Below are 16,844 nucleotides of genomic sequence, written 5' to 3'. Positions count from 1 at the left end.
AAAATTTAGAAGTTGTTTGTCTGCAAATTTATCTAAAGTACCATTGTGATAACATTTAAGCAAGTTTTACTTTTAGCAGCTAGGAATATTTAGTGGACGGTCTTGAACACCATCTGAGCTTGACCATTGAAAGGATGTTGCTTTGCTGTCTCTCCCCTGTCTTAAGGCCTGGCTGAACTGCTGGGCACTGCTTGAGTGGAAGTAGGTCCTGTGGGCTCTTACTCCATTTTCTATGCTACGTGCTGACTGAGTTCTGTCTCCTAATTAGGGTTTACTCGGCTGCAAAACAACTGAGTGCCGTTTCTACATTCACAATGGGTTTTAAATGGTTTTATTCTAATCCTTAGCATAAAGCTTAAAAACCTGAATTTATAAAAGTTTTGGGGGACTCTAGGGAGTCAGACAGTTTTTTTCGGTCTACATGGTGTACCCTGGTAATCTCTGAGAAGACTGGAGACTACCTATGTTAGAATTAAGGGAAATTAACGAGGAAGTGTCTCATAAGCTTCAATTTTTAGGTAAAAGTATATTTAGAAAACTTGAGCCATCTGAAATACCCACATTAGCCTTTGCTATAAAAACATGAAGATTTGTGGTATTAATTTTTATCAACAAGTTACCAATTAGATGTTTTAGCATCTGAAGTTGAAAGGATCATTAGACTGTAGTATGTATCTTGCTGTCATTAGAAGGAAGTAAACATTAGAGGTCTCTAAAAGCCGAGAAAGCTCCCCAGGGCTTAGAAGTTGGACCAAGCCAGTGTCTAGTGGTGAAAGTAACCACTGATAATATTTTGAAAAGAATGGTCTGGGGGCTAGTTTGCATAAAAAATTTAAAGTTTTTATGACAGGATGTGAAAGGAAAATCAGGAAACATAGCTTGGAGTCTTTAATAATAACTTTAATTTGATAACCCATAGGTTTACTGTCTCATGCTTAATCAAGTAGCAGTTATCGAGAAGTTTTCTGAGACAGTTTGAGTATGTTGCCCAGGCAGCCCTGGAACTCAGGATTGTTTTGCCTCCACCTCCCAAGGAACTGAGATCTTGGGCTTAAAACACTTGGCCCAACTCTACCTAAAGTTCCCCAAGAAGTTTATGCCAAAGTATCCTGCTTGGGGCCAGGTTTAATGTACTACAACTATTCAAGGTGAAGCTACTGCTAAACTGGATTTGCAGATGAAATTAAGTCTCCTGCAGTTTTACAAAGCTTTAATACATGGCAGCATAAGATTTCAAGTCCATTTTCTCCTGATTGAAAAAGTATACTTCATCTTCGTAGTTTGATTAAATATATTGACCGTGCTGCATTGATAGTGCTAGACTGTTTACAACAATGCGTGCACACGGGGAAGCCCTACAGACTTCCCTGTGCAAGGGGGGCTTCTAGGAAGATGGTTCAGTTACACTTTGATCTCCAGTTTAACATCCACCTCATCGTTGAGCCTTGTGTCTCTCTCACCTTCTACTTCAAATCTAATGTCAGGGCCTTTACTTCCTAGACTTCCTGGTTATTTTCTTTCAGGCATGGGGACGCTTTCCATACGGTGCCGGAGCCTTGGCTTTCAGCCCTGCGTCAGTGTGCTTCTGGTGGTCCTGATGGTCACATAGATCAAGCTTTCACGCAGAATTGTTAAGAACAAGAGCCTCTATAGCCTTGTAATAACAGATAGCTTCCAGTCGTGGATTCTTAGGGCTGACTACAACTACTCAAGTAGCCTGTGCTCTGTGTAAGTGGGATGTAGTTTCTCGAATGCTTAGAAAGCTCAAGAAAGGTTTTGGCATATACCACGTATACAATATAATTTCATGCCCCTGCTGTTAGCTCTGAGAACAAGAACCCTTAGCTTTTCCTCTTGTTCATTGCTCATGTCCATCAACTAGGACAGGATTGGTAGCACAGGGTTATAGTTTGATCTTTCAGCTCTGCTCTCCTCGTAAGCTGCCTGCTTTAGCTCAGGTTCTTTTGAATGGTCTGTGAGGGAAAGGGGAAGAGCACACAATGGACACACTTGTTACTAGCCAGCCACAGAACCTGAGCCTACCTCCCTTTGTCGTAAGTCACACAAACAGAAATGACGGTACTAGGCACGCTTCCCAAAACAGAGTTGGTATTTGGTTTACTAAAAGCAGAAGGCTGTCAAGTTGGCCACTTGTAGCAGAATCAGTTTCCTATTTTTTGACCCAGGGTTTCTTAGGGGATACAGAATACAAAGGGGTCGGGCGAAGGGGTATAAGAATAATTGGACTGCTACGTGTACATTTAGTGTTCTCGAATCTTTCCTGCTCTGAGTGAGAGTTATTCCCAAAGCTGGTAGCTGTGCAGGCATCCAGCCAGCGAATCCTCTGGGATCTGGTGTGCAGCCCTGTGAAGAGTACTATCTTGTGAATGTCCATTCAGGATTTAACACGTATATGTCAAAAGTGATTAATTCCTGCAAGGAGAATCACATTCCTGGCTTTTAGAAAGTTTAGAGTGTAGCAAGTGCTATCAGGGGGAGCCTTATAGAACAACGTATATAGAATTGTTACAAGTTTTATGAAGGGGAAGGAACAAAGGAAAAATTCAGAATTAATTAAGGATCAAAGAAGCTGAATATACCTGTGGCCAATCAGGTATAAGGAAAGGCATTTGAGGAATAAGGAACTCTGCAGAGTAAATGCCCTGAGATTTCTGGCCCTGTTCAAAGAAAGGGGAAGGGAAGGCACTGCTGCTAAGACCTCCATCAAGGAGGGCCTTGCAGTCTTATAGGGAGGGAGCGATTGCAGAGTTCTCTGCTTTAGAGAACATGACCCCGTCTGGCTGTTGAAATAGATTATAAGGCTCAGTGATAGAGCCACTTGTTAAGGTGCCTTCTGTTGCAAATTGCTGCAGATGATGGAAGCAGACAGGTGTTTGCTGTGGGGTAGCCAGATCTGAACAAAGGCAGGTCCTGTCAACAACCTGGAACTTAACCTTTCCCATCTGCCACCCTGCCTTCCCAATTACTGAAAATCTACTTTGGAGAAAGCATTCTTCTAGGCTCAGAAATGGGCCACTAAGCTTTACAGACCTTACTGTTCGGTTAGTGGTTTCACTTCCTCCTGTGAGAACTCGAGGTCCACAGCGTGATCTCTTAGAAGTTGTGAGGTAGAACCTAGAAGAGGTCCATCAGGAGGTGACATCTGAGTGGAAAAGACTGCTGAAGAAAGAGCACCCATGCACAGGAAGATCGCTTTTCATGGCTGGATTACAGAGACAGCTGGTATTGGAACACAGGAGATGGAGGAAGCAGAAATTGTTACCTTTCCCCCAGTGACTTACCAGCAAATACACTGGGCCCCCACGTGCAATTCTACAATGATCTTTGCTGGTTTTCTAATTAGGCAATGTTATTTGGTAACTATACTCTTTATGTAACTAAATGAATTACCATGAATACTCTTACGATTACTACTATTAGCAAGAAATAGAAACTGAGGGGCTGGAGAGATGGCTCAGTGGTTGAGCATTTACTGCTCTTCCAGAGATCCTGAGTTCAATTCCCTGCAACCACATGGTGGCTCTTAACCAGCTGTAATGGGATCTGATGCCCTCTTTTGGTGTGTCTGAAGAGAGCCATTGTGTACTCACATACATGAAATAAATCGAAAATAATGAAAGAAAGCTGAAACAAACCAAGTAGTACAATTACATTAGAATGAGACCATACTTTGATCTGTTTTATTCTGAAGCTTTGTGTTTAATGTGCACCTAGCTAAGAAATGAAGGAAAAACAGGTTCTAGAACATTGCCAGTTAGTGTCTCCACTGAAGTATTTATATCTTTAAATGTGGTTACATCACTGGCTATGTTTGATGATTTCGATTTAATATTGTTTCCAATTTCTGTAGATCTGTCTGGCTATGATTCTGCTTTGATGGGCCCTACTGAATCTGTATTTTTAAAGCAAATCCTTATTAAAGAAGTGATACTTAATTTTGAAGTGTGTGTGTTCATTCATTTTCCATTGCATGCATGAGTGCAGGTCCCCGCTAATGTCAGAGGCACAGATCTGTCTTCCTGTAGCTGACATTACCTGGTGACTGAGCTCTGCATTGTGGGTGCTGGCCATCAAACTGATCCTCTGTAAGGTCAGTATGTGCTCTTAACTGCTCAGACATCTTTCCAGCCCTGCAACTTCTTATCTTAAAAAACAAACAGCTTCTGTAATATCAGAGATACTTCTGAAGGATTCAGTTCTTGAAGGAAACCAGTCAAAACCTGGGCATTTTCTAATTCCTGGTAGATTAGAAATCTTAAAATATTTACAGTTAGATTGCTTGGAAGATAGAGAAATGCCTACGAAAATAGTAATAATTTTAAATGTAAGTTATTTTTAATTATGTATATGTCTGAAGGTCTCAGGGGATGTCTGCACTTGAGTGCAGTCAGGCTACTGGGAAGATCTGGAGCTTGCGTTCCAGACAGCAGACCAGCCGTGAGTGCCAGGGATTAAACTAGAGCACTGGTACATCCTGGTAACTCTGAGCATCTCTGCAGCCCTAAAATGGCCATTTCAAAGCCTAAGTGAAGCCTGCTAAAGGGAGGGGAACTCAAACTTGCATACTGAGTGCAAAATAATACGACATGTAAAACCGAATTTGACCAGCGTGTCATTAATATGAAATATGAGAAGTGACTGGGCCTCCTAGCTGAGGATCAAACTTTTGACCTTTATCTTTACCCTCTTATCTCTTTCTAGGGAAATTTACCCCATTAATGTGATCAAAACCATCTATGGCCAGAGTGGTGGTACACACTTTACTCTTAGCACTTGGGAGGCAGGTCTCTGAGTTCCAGGTCAGCATGGTCTATAGAGTTCCAAGAGAGCAAAAGCTACAAAGTGAGACCTTGTCTGAAACACACACACACACACACACACACACACACACACACACACACACACACACACACACACACACACACAAAGCAAAAAGCCAGTCTGATCATTAGCATGCTTTTCTCATAACACCTTTTCCTGACAGCATCTGTTTGGGGAAGTCAGTTTGGGGTGAGTTATCTGAACTGTTCTATAGTAATGAGACCTTTTACCCAGTACTCATGGCGATCACACCCCTGTGTCCATCAGAATGGGTTTTTGTGGCTTGCTTTCAGTGTTACTTGGGACATACTGAAGAAGAAATAGGGAGTCCCATACAAGGATTAGTAGGAGTCTTTCTTCTGTCTGTATTAAATCTGGACAGAAACTAACAAAATTCTTCTTGAAAGACTGAAGGAAAGCAAGTTGAATTTTAGTTTATTAGGTCATAAAAGATTACTATGATTCTTTCCCCAAACTTCAGCTGTATTGACTAATAGTCCATTTGTGGTGATTCATTTCCAAATCAAGTCTTTTAAATTGTAGTCGTTGTTGTTATAGATGATTAAGTACACAGAGAAAAATAAGGTGGACTTCTTAAGGAAACTTACCAAATACCTCATGCATTTTGTTGAAGGCAATGCCTTCCAGACTTCTGGGTGGTTCCAGTCCACCAAAATAACTGTCACAACAAGGCATGCTACACAGATGTTCTGTTTTCTGTTTCTGTGCTATGTTTACACTATACTAGTATGTTTGTTGTGTAGTAGCATGTCAAGAAAGCAGTGTGCTCACCTTAATTGAAAATTGAGCTAATGATATGGCTCAGTGGGAAAAGCGTATGCCATGCAAACCCGATGGCCTGAGTTCGATCCCTGGAACTCACATGGTAGAAAGAGAGAACCAACTTCCACCGACTTCTAGACGCATAACACGGCACACGCGAGTGCCCCATTTCCGCACGCCAGTTAATGTAATTTTTTAAAGTTAAAATGTGGGGGGAGCTGACAGAATGGGTCAGGAGGGAAAAGTACATGCTAAGCAAGATTGATGAGACTTCAAAGAAAACTGACCCTGAAGATTGTGCTCTGCCCTCCATACGTGTATGTGTGGTACTATGGCATGTGTGTACTCAAGTGCACACACGCGCGCGCGCGCGCACACACACACACACACACACACACATATTAAGTTTAAAGAATTATTATTTTTTGGTTAGACTCCGAATAACCAGAGCAATTTTGGGGCAAAAGAGCAATGCTGGAGGACTTGAGAGACAGCTCAGTGGTTAAGAGCACCAGCTGCTTTGCCAGAAGCTCCAGGTTCCCTTCCCAACACAACACCCATATGACAGCTCTCAACTCAACACCAAGGGGCCTAGGCACCATGGACACATGTGGTATTTGGTGCCACATACAGGCAAAAAGTCTTATAAAAGATAAAAAGTGCTGGAGACATACTATTCAATGCCACAATGTATACCACCATAGTAAAATGAACAGCGTGTGTCTTAGTCAGGGTTTCTATTCTATCATGACCAAGAAGCAAGTTGGGGAGGAAAGGGTTTATTCAGCTTACACTTCCACATTGCTGTTCATCACCAAAAGAAGTCAGGACTGGAACTCAAGCAGGTCAGGAAGCAGGAGCTGATGCAGAGGCCATGGAGGGATGTTACTTACTGGCTTGCTTCCGCTGGTTTCCTCAGCTTGCTTTCTTGTAGAACCCAAGACCACCAGCCCAGGGATGGCACCACCCACAAGGAGCTGGGTTCTCCCACCTTGATCACTAGTTGAATCTTTCAGCTGAATCTTATGGAGGCATTTCCTCAAGGGAAGCTCTTTTCTCTGTGATAACTCCAGCCTGTGTCAAGTTGACACACAAAACCAGCCAGTACATCATGGTACCACATAGAAACATATATTGGGGAAAAGATAGACTTCTCAACAAATAGTGCTGTGAAAAATGGATGTCCATGTGCAGAAGATTGGAACTAGATTCCTCCCACTGTACACAAAAATCTACTCAAAATTGATCAAAGACTAAGACCTGACGCTTGACACTATAGAGGAACATGGAAGAGAAAGACTTGAATAGGCTGAGAACTTTCTGAATAGGATCCCAGTGGCTCAGATAACAGCAAGAGTTGACAAATGGTCTTGCACAAAATTGAAAAGCTGTGCAGGAAAGGAGACAACAGAAGGAAGGACTAGATGGAATGTTTAACAACAAACACCAACATTCCATAATCCAATAAAAAAGCAAATGTATTGAACATATAATCCTCAAAGTACAAGTGCACAAAAAGTATGTGTAGAGAGAGTTGGGGGGATGGCTCAGGAGATAAAATGCTGGCCATTTGAATATGAAGTCCTGTGTGATATTCCTGGTACCCAAGTCAAAAAATGAGTCGGGGGGCTCAATTCTCTCCTAAGCTACGTGTCTCTACCCTCTTTCACTGCCATCCCACAAACATGGATCAGGTAATACAGTTTGTTGAGCCAAGTCGGCAGTTGTTTGTAAAGGACTCAATTCGGCTGGGTAAAAGATGCACCAAACCCGATAGAAAAGAACTCCAGGAGATCACCATGGCCACAGCCATAGGATTTGCTATCATGAGATTCACTGGCTTCTTTGTGAAACTGATCCACATCCCTATTAATAGCATTATTGTGGGTGGCTGAGTCCTTTCTGATCGTGGGACTAGTGAACCAATGAGGGGGTGACAAGCTCATGAAGTAAAAAGTTACCTGGATGCTTTGTGTTTTTTGTTTCTTTCCTCCTTCCTATGATGTTTTCTATTTCTAAATTAAAATAATTTCAACATTAACCTTTTTATTCCATAACAGAAAAAAAAGTGGGTCATGGCAATGTTCTGGCCAGACAGCCTAACCTATTTGATGAGCCTCAGGCCCTAGTGAGAGACTGTGCTTCAAATACAAGCAATAAAACAAAAAACCAAATGGCTTAATATGTGAAAAAATAATCAATATCCTTAGCTATCAGGGAAATGCAAGTAAAAATGACACTGAGATTCCCTTTCAATGGCTGTCATGGAGAGGAAAAAAAAATGCTGTCAAGGAGATAGCTGATAAGAATGAATAGGGAAGCCACTGCAGAAATCACTGGACACTTCTCAAAACAACAGAAACCTTGAAACAAGACCACCATGTGATGCAGACCACTCCTGAGTTATACCTGAGGGAATCTAGGTTCCCAAGATACCTGCACGCCCTGGCCTAACGGAGCTATTCGCAATGTGTCATTTGCAGGAAGATGGATGGAACTGGCAGTTATCACGTTAGACTAAATAAGCCAGATTTAGAATGAAATATGCCATTCGTACGCAGAATCTGCTATTTTAAGAAGATGTGAAAGTATTCACGAAGAGATAAGGAAACTGGGAGCGAGGGGGCGAAGGGAGGGGGATGGGGATTGAAAATCAAATGAAGACTTGGTGGTAAAAATCACATGTGTCTATATGTTTGCCACGAAGATGCTGTGTTAGCAGGCACGCAAACAACAGCAGTGATCCAAGTGTAGGGGTGCACGCCTGTAATCCCAGAACTCAGACGTGGAGCCAGGTGACCCCTCAAGGCCAGCCTGGTCTACACAGTGTATTCTGGGCTACATAGCAAAACTTTGTCTCAACAAGTGTCCCATCAAGCCCAAACCTAGACCACCAACAACGACATACTTGTTACTCATCTCTGTCATAGCTCTTTGATAACCCAGGGCTTTAATTGCAGATAAATCAGCCTGGATCTATGAATCCAGGCCTTGACCTCTTGTTAGTGCTGAAGCTCCTGGTGGCCTTCGTGTCATCTTGTGGCTGCACTCATCAGTTTTCTTGGCGAGGGTCTAAACAGCTTGCTTTGGGTAGCGCAGCAGTGTTTCTAACCTTATCTTGCATGTTTATGTGTGGAGGTGTTTCTTTTTCTTAAGCCTCATGGGCTGAGCTGCGGCTCTTCAACTGTTTTCTTCTAGAGATGTCAGTCCATCATGGTGGGACTGGTATGATACAGCAGGACATCCTGGCCACCAAAGCTTTATATCAGCAAGAAGACTATTCATCTACCACTCACGTTCTCACTGGGGTAGTGCTTCAGAGACTGTTCATCTACCATTCACATGCTCACTGGAAGTTTGTCCTTGTGTTCTCAGTATGGCGAACTCTTTGGTCAAATAGCTGGCTGTTGGTCTGTCTGGAGTCCTGACACACTTTGCTTACTAGGCCAATCTTTCTAGCTCTTGGTTAAAGATGAGAGTTTGTGACTAGTTCTCTCACTGAACATTTATGAAGCCGTGATAGAGTTACTGATGTGATTTTCATATTCTTACATCATGGGAAATAAATTGAGGAGAGTGAGAAAGATGATAGAATGGCCATTTCATTTAGTGGCACAGTTAGAATTTATACACTTCTTGGTTAAAGTCTCTATTTTGTAGAGAAAAGGCTCATTAATCATCCCACCCCACACCCCAAATTACCTTAGTAACATAAAAGGTCATTAGCTCCAGATCGCTTGGATTTAAAAGCATTTGAAATACTGTGAAAATTACCAAGATCCACAGGACACAGATACGTCACAAGAGCACAGCTTGATAGACTTTCTTGGTTCAGGGTTGCCACAAAGCTTTATGTTTGGGTAAAAAATACCCAGTCTCTAAAAAGTGTTAAAGGAAGGTGTGCCTGGAGCAAAACACTTGGTTTTAGGCATTCAGTCCTAGAGTTAGTAGGCACTAAGGAGAAGCGATCCTCCACTGCATTCTACTTTTCTGTGAGCGTGGGAATGTTTTAGGAACGTTCCGCTTCTCACTGGCCAACATCTACGGCTGCCTTTTCTGCATCACAGATGTGTTTGGTAACTGCATTTCCTGGCTTTATAACCCATGCCTGTCAAGCTGGTAACACAATACCATACACTGAGGAGGTAAGTGACAGGTTATTTATTCCTCACAATTCTGGAGGCAGGACAGTCCTATCTCAAGATAGCAGCCTGTTTAGGTCCTGGTGAGAGCTCTCTCTCTCGCAGATGCAGTCTTCTTGATGTGTCCTTAGAAGGCCTTTCCTCCTGGTGTGTCAAGGGTGTCCCTTTTGTGTACTAATACTGGACAGAACACAATCCTTGTGACCTCCTTTAACTATGGTCTCCTTGGTTCTGATCTCTAGCTGTGGGACTTAAGGGTTAGGGCTTCCATGCAGGAATGTTGGGTTGATACAAATGAAGGGATTGTTTCTTCTTCCAACTTAAAAGTTTAAAAAAAGTGAGCTTATAACCCATCAAATAAAGACAGTCACCACTATACCGATTGTTTCAGAATTCATGTTAGCAACTGCTCACAAAACCCTCATGTGTCACAGAAACTAAAATAGAACTGAAAACACAATGCCATGATTCAGAACAATCTGCAGTTGTTTTTTTTTTTTTTTTTTTTTCTATCAGTGGAACAAAATGTCACTGGTCGCTGTGTCTACAACCTTCCACTTGGTGCTGGAGTGACTTTTTCCTTGAGTGACAGTGTCTTAGTCAGTGCTCTATTGCTGTGAAAAGACAGCACCGCCACGGCAACTCTTATGAAAAGAAAGTAATTTGGGTTTGCTTACAGTGTCAGAGGGCTAGCCCATAGTCATGGTAAGAAGCATGGCGGCCAGGCAGACATAGTGAGGGGGTAGGAGATCTGCAGGCTGCAGGAGAGCCAGGGATCTGGCTTGGGCTTTTGAAATCTCAAAGCCCACCCGCCAGTGATACCTTCCTCCAACAAGACCCCACCTCCTCCAAGGCCACACCTCCCCCAAGGCCACACTTTCTCCAAGGCCACACCTCCTCCAGCAAGTCCACACTTCCAAATCCTTTCAAATGGTGTTGATCCCTGATCCCTAAGCGTTAGAATATATGAGCCTACAGAGCAATTCTTACACAAACCACCAAAGACAGCTTGGCCTATAGTGGGGTTTTCTAAGTGTCTGTCCCAATGGGAGTAGCTAAGTACCATTTCTGCAAAACATAAAGTAAGTACCTTTGTTGTTGTTGTTGTTTTTCCTTCACAGGACAAGGTTTTTGACACATTATACATGCCTATGTAGTTCAAAGTTCTTTGGACTGTGTTGCAACCTCCCGTGAGCCTCTGCGAGGAGGTTACTTCCTAAAGCAGTCTGAAGACAACAACTGAACGTTGACTTCTTTTGGTTTTCTTTTCCCAGTGTACTCTCACATAAATTGCTGGGGTTCCAGACGCCATGATGCATTTACGGTAAATATCAATTTCAGTTAAAATGGCGCAGCTGGAGCCTAGTGCTCACAAATTAGCTTGACTCAGTAGCAGTAGAGGTTTCCTAGCGGTTTGTAGATGCAGTGAGAATTCTTAGTGATTTGTTTCTTTTGTTTTTAAGTTGTGAGGGGTTGTGAAAGAGCCATGTTACCACAGGAGGGTAGTATTGGACACGGAAGAAAAGGATACCATTTCTCTTGTTATCACATAACTAAATATTTCTATAAATCTCAATTTAAAATGTTAAGGATCGCTCCAGTGGGAAAGCTTGCCTCTTCAGACTCCTATGCTGTTCCTTAAGTGCACGTCCAGTAACGAGCGCACTTTAATTATTTGTGGAAGAACAGTTTATGAGCATCTTCTGAATGCAATCTGACTTCATAATATTTGAGAAATTTTTTAATAGAAATTTGATCTTGATTTTTCTTTGTTCTTAACCTACATGCAAAATTGTGTTTATAATGTACACACATTTTTAAAAGATTAAATTTTCTTTAAGATTTGTTTTGTTTTTATTTATTTTTAGTTTTGTGTACATGTATCTGTATATGGGTGTATGCAGGTATCTTCAGAGTCCAGAAGAGAGGGATTCAGGTTTCCTGGAGCTGCAGCTAAAGGTGGGAGCTGAGCTCGGGACCTCTGCGATAGCAGTCTGTGCTCTTCACTGCTGAGCCATCGCCTCTCCAGCCTCACAACATGGTATTTTAGTATATTTGCACATTGTTGAGTTATTCATGTTTAACATGTGCATTAATGCATATACTTTTTGTTATGAAAATACTTAAAATCCATGTGTATAGTAGTTATCAAGCATTATCAGATGTTTTTATTGGATGCAATCACTAAGACTGATGAAACCTATCCAATGCTCACGTTCTGTGACCTTTGAACAAAACTGCTTACTCTCCAAATCTCAGTTTTACTCTATTTTTATGAGTTCATTTTTTCCACTTGAAAATGAGATTATATTCTTTCTGTTCCTTAACGTAATGCCCTCTAGAACCATCATACTGTTGAAAACAACAGGATTCCCTTAGTTTTTAGTGTATTGTTCTATCATCTGTCTGTCTGTCTGTTTGTCTGTCTGTCTGTCATCTGTTGCCTGCCTGCCATCTCTCTCCGCTCCTTTCTGTATTCATCTTGGGATGGACACTTTAATGATTCCAGATCATGGTTATTTGGAGTACAGTAGCAGTTAGTATGGGTGTCAGGTAAATACTCCCCCCTCCAAGTGCTTCTTGTTTTTAATTTAAATATTAGTAATTGCCATTTTATAAATTTTTTAATTATGTAAGGATTTAATACATATATGCTATAAATCTTAATAGTGTCCACTCTGCAACCCCACCATCCAACTCTTCCCAGCTCCCACCAACACATCTCTCTTCCAAATTCATGTCCTTTTTCTGTTTTAAGAGCACACTCAATCCACTTCATGTTGCTCATGTGGACATGGGTATCCAGCCATCCCCTGAGGTTTGGGCAGCCTACTGGTCGACACCCACAGAGAAGAGCGACTCTCACCTGACAGTCATTAAGGCCAATATCTTCTCAGAGGTGGAACCTTGGGAGCTCTTCCCCACTCCATGCTGAATTTGAACAGGCTTGATCTTGTGCAGGTAAGCCCGCTGCTTTGAATTCCTGTATGCAATAGCCCTGTCGTGGGCCAGAGAACATTTTACAGCTCTCTTCCTCATCTGCAGCTCTTATATAATTTCTGCTCGGTCTTCTGCAATGGCTCCTGCGTGTTGGGTGGTGAGCAGCTATCTGGACGATCCATCCAAAGCTGAGCACTTACACTCACTCCTACTTGGCATGGAGACCTAAGTCAACTGCTACCCACTGTATGAAGACGTTTCCCTGGCAAAGGGTGAGAGCAGCACACATCTGTGGATGTAGACATACATAGTTAGAAGGCAGTTTGATAATATGACCATTAGCAAACATAATCAAAGGGTTCTTCCCTTGGGCCTTTGACTTCCCCAGCCTTGGGTTTTGACTGGGTTTTCAGAACAAGGCATGAATCCCTCCTGTAGAACAGGCCTACATCCAACCTAGAAAACAGCTGGTTACCTCCATAAACTGTCTTGCCACGATTGCAACAGTCAGAAGGTCAGTATTGTAGCATACTAGTCCTATCTTTTCTCCTCCAGCATCCTGCAAAGCCCCTTCTAGCACTATTAAAGCTAGTCAGTAGGGCAAGAGTTCCCCAGACAATTCAAGGTCAATTTCTTTCATCTTGCAACCAGTGTTTTCCATAATAGGTTTTACCATCTAGTTATGGGGGGCAACCAAGAGCAGTGGCAATAACCTGGGTTGTTTGGGATACCTCTGGGCTTCTCTGATCTCTAAATTCCTAGGGACCAGTGCCCGGCACTGAGATTTTCATTTAACAACTTATGTCTTCTGGCAGTAACAACGTGTCCCCGACCTAAAGGTTTGGAGAACAGCCTGGCCACTAAACTGATATCTCTCTGCTTCTGTAAACTCTTGTTTACTACAGATGTCCAGAGCTGCTTTTCAGCACACATCACAGTTGCAGTTTTTGCCTTTAAAAACTTGATAAAATGGAGGTCAAGGCTGCTTCCTGCTACTATGCCTGAGACAACCCACTGGAGGTAAAGACTCCATATGACTTATCCACACACCTTGGGAATTTTTCTCTTCAGGTACCCTTTAATACTTGGGGGCTCCTACCAACATTTCAGAGAAGACTCCCTCACCCCTGACCCTAGTCAAGGATCAGGGCTGTCAGTCCAAGGAGAGGTCACGGAGAGAACATTCCTTGGCCCTAGGAATCAACTGCCCCTCTCCAACTTTCCCCCTAAATGTTTTTGAAGAAGTCTACCTACATTTATATTCGGTACCTCTGGACATAAGATAAACCTAGGTTTCAGGTTCCTAGTCTTTCTGGGAAATTGGGGGAACTCATGGACAAAGGGACACATGGTAGGAATTCCCGTATCCAGGATTCCCCTTCTCACCCTCAGGATCTGGTTTGTCTTGGTGGCCACCGATTTCTGTCTTGTTTGTTGCATTCGTTTTCAATGTCTCTTTCCCCTGTCTGTGTTTCTGTGCCCCATTAATCTTTTCCATTTACAGTCAGGCATGGGAAATCAAACTTCAACAACACTGTCTCCTGAGACTCAGGTAAGTGTCACCAGAGCTGCCTGCTCTGTCTCTGTTGGCTCCTGGAGCCTATTACAGTTACAAAAGCTGTACCAGTGTGTCAGACTGCTTCTCCCACCCCTCCTGGGCTGCTAAGCCCTGTCTTCCAGCTCCCTCCTGGATCTTGTTCCGTCTCTCTTGCCCCATTGCTCTTCTTTGCTTTGGGCTGCTGCCTCACTAGCTCGATCTGTCTCTCACCTCCCACCTGGAGCTTCTTCTGTCTCTAGCCATGGCAAACAACTTGTTTCTTCTTTTCTCCCTTTCTCATTGCCAGACTGGAGTCTGCTGTTTCACAGGTTCATCGGGCATTTCTCTATGCCTTCCTGGGCCTCTAATATACCGTAGTTCTCCATCTGTCAAAGCCCCTGTTTAAAATCCTTTCCTCTAAGTTTCTCCCATCTCTTCTGCTTCTGAAGGAAGTCTTCTTGCCAGCCATCTCTCAGGTGACTCCTGTCTCTAAGCACTGGGCTCTCAGGCTGCCTCTGCCCGACCCCAGCCAGTGTAGGGTGGTGCTGGCAATCATAGTAGGCAGATCCATGGCGACCATAAGTACCTCCACCTGCTTTGTTTTGCCACCTGCTGCCTGTTGTGCTATGGGAGCTCGCCTGTCCTCAGGGCTCTTAGCTAGAGGGGCACTAGATTTCCAAATTCTCACAGGTTGTTCCTCTGCCATGGCACAAACAAATGTCCCCAAATCTCTTATCTTCAAGCCTTCTTTGCTCTCTGCTCTGAGCCTCCTCTGTTCTCTGCTTGCTCTGGCCTCACCCTCTGGCCACTGGATTCAGTTTTGCAGGGATTCAGGTGTCTTTGAGGTCCGGATAAAATTAAGATACTGTTTTGTGTTGTTCTACTCTATAAAAACGCTGGATCTGAAATTGTGCTATGGCCTTCTTTTTTTCTGCACCCCTCCCCCCAAGCATGCTTGTTTAAGTCTCCTTCGGGGTTGGGGCTGGTGAGAACAAAGATGATGGTGGCCATTGGCACCTGCCTCAGAGCTCTGAGGATTCTGAGAGACCCATGGAATATGCAGAGCTCACAGCAACTCTGGAACAACAATGACAACACCAACAGCAACAACAGCAGCAACAACAGCAACAGCAATAACAGGCAAGTTGAGAGATAGGGTTTTAAATTAGCTCAAAACTCAGCAACAGGATCTGACTCAGGAAGACAGATTGTTAAAAATGCAGGAGAACTGGTATAGACTCACTGACACTTTGCTTATCACCGGACCTGAGTAAATGAGTAATGGATTCTGTTCTGCCCCTGTGATGTTTGTTCAAGCCCCCATTGTGCCCTCCAGCCATTTTGTCCTGCAGAAAGTATTCCAGGAAACGGGCCAAGCCTAACCAGATGTGTTTCAGACGCAGATGCCTCATCAACTCTGACAAACATTTACCCTAAAGGACAGGAATCAAGATCTGTTCTCAGGAGAATGAGAGCTTGACCTTTCCCCTCATTTAAACCCTAGAGTCTTAAGAACAATCCTGTGACTTTGAGAGTTTCCCTTTGTGACATTTTTGGTATTTCCTTTTGACATCCCCTCATCTCCTGGAGCTTGTGACTTCTTCCTCTAAAAAGCCCTTCTCCCAGCCACTTGGGGTCGACACCTCTGTCTTCTGCGTGGGATACGTGTCGGCCCGGAGATCTCCATAATAGATCTCTGTAATAAACCTTGCCTTTGTGTGTTACACCCAAAATGGTCTCTGTGTCGGGGGTCCGAGACTTCCCAAGACTTGAGTAAGGGTCTCCCTTCGGGGATCTTTCAAAGTCTTATGGGAAGATGCTTTTGCAAAATAGACTCATAAAATTGGAAAGAAAGACAGTGGATCAGAGCCCTCAGTAGCAGATGAATATATACCCTTTACCACCACTCAGCCAACAGGCCGTAAGCACATAGGTCATGCATGATGAACTGCTGGACACTGCCAGGGAGGACAGGGAGATGTGTGGCAGCCTTGAGCTCATGCAGAAACATGAAATTACCGAGTAGGGCCGGTCTTAGGCTTGCCATCATGGTGATGCTGTGGCTGCAGTCTGTGCTTCTTGCTCTGCTGAGAGGTGGAGACTACAGGGCAGTGGTAACCCTCAGGCTACAACACAAAGGTGGGTGGAGTCTGGCAAGCCTCCAGGTGGCAGACATCAAGGGCAGGGAGGTGTTTGGCAGTCAGGAGCTAACAAAGAAGCTGCCCTGGACACTCTGCCTAGTTGCAACATCACCCTTCCTCTGGGCAATAGAAAGATACCAGGATGCCACAGACTTAGCAGTGGTCCAGTATTTATGGTGCTTCAGAAACCAGAAACTTGGAACCAGACCAACTACTTGTTATAATGAATATTTCATGTAAAGCTCTTTGGGAGAAAAATCACACACACACACACACACACACACACACACACACACACACACACACACACTACAGTTTATTATGCCACTATGATGTAGGAATACATGATGGAGAGGTGGGCAAAATGGAGGAACAGTCATGAGTGGGAGGTGGTGAGGGGTGGGACTAGAGGTGACAGACTTGAGAGAAGTCTTCAGAGGATGAGGGAATACGTTGCTG

The 16,844-nt window shown here is 43.4% G+C and overlaps 1 protein-coding gene and 1 long non-coding RNA gene across 3 annotated transcripts; both read left to right on the top strand.

The window, feature by feature from the left end:
• Window positions 1–63: 63 nt before the first annotated feature.
• Window positions 64–8,243, top strand: LOC134478824 (protein transport protein Sec61 subunit gamma-like). Its single transcript, XM_063266427.1, has one exon. It carries the CDS (start codon window positions 7,242–7,244, stop codon window positions 7,518–7,520), a length of 279 nt encoding a protein of 92 aa, XP_063122497.1. The 5' UTR covers window positions 64–7,241; the 3' UTR covers window positions 7,521–8,243.
• A 6-nt stretch (window positions 8,244–8,249) lies between these two features.
• On the top strand, window positions 8,250–16,759 carry Sec61gl1 (Sec61 translocon subunit gamma like 1). Of its 2 annotated transcripts, XR_010054439.1 has the most exons (5): window positions 8,250–11,091; window positions 11,672–11,808; window positions 12,526–12,728; window positions 12,813–12,979; window positions 13,613–16,759. It is a non-coding gene; the product is annotated as a Sec61 translocon subunit gamma like 1 (long non-coding RNA). The 2 variants fall into 2 exon arrangements; XR_001839466.3 differs by having other exon boundaries at window positions 12,813–16,759.
• Window positions 16,760–16,844: the final 85 nt, after the last annotated feature.

This window comes from Rattus norvegicus, chromosome 8, assembly GCF_036323735.1.
Source record: "Rattus norvegicus strain BN/NHsdMcwi chromosome 8, GRCr8, whole genome shotgun sequence".
NCBI lineage: Eukaryota > Metazoa > Chordata > Mammalia > Rodentia > Muridae > Rattus > Rattus norvegicus.
This window is presented reverse-complemented; position numbering and strand designations above follow the sequence as displayed.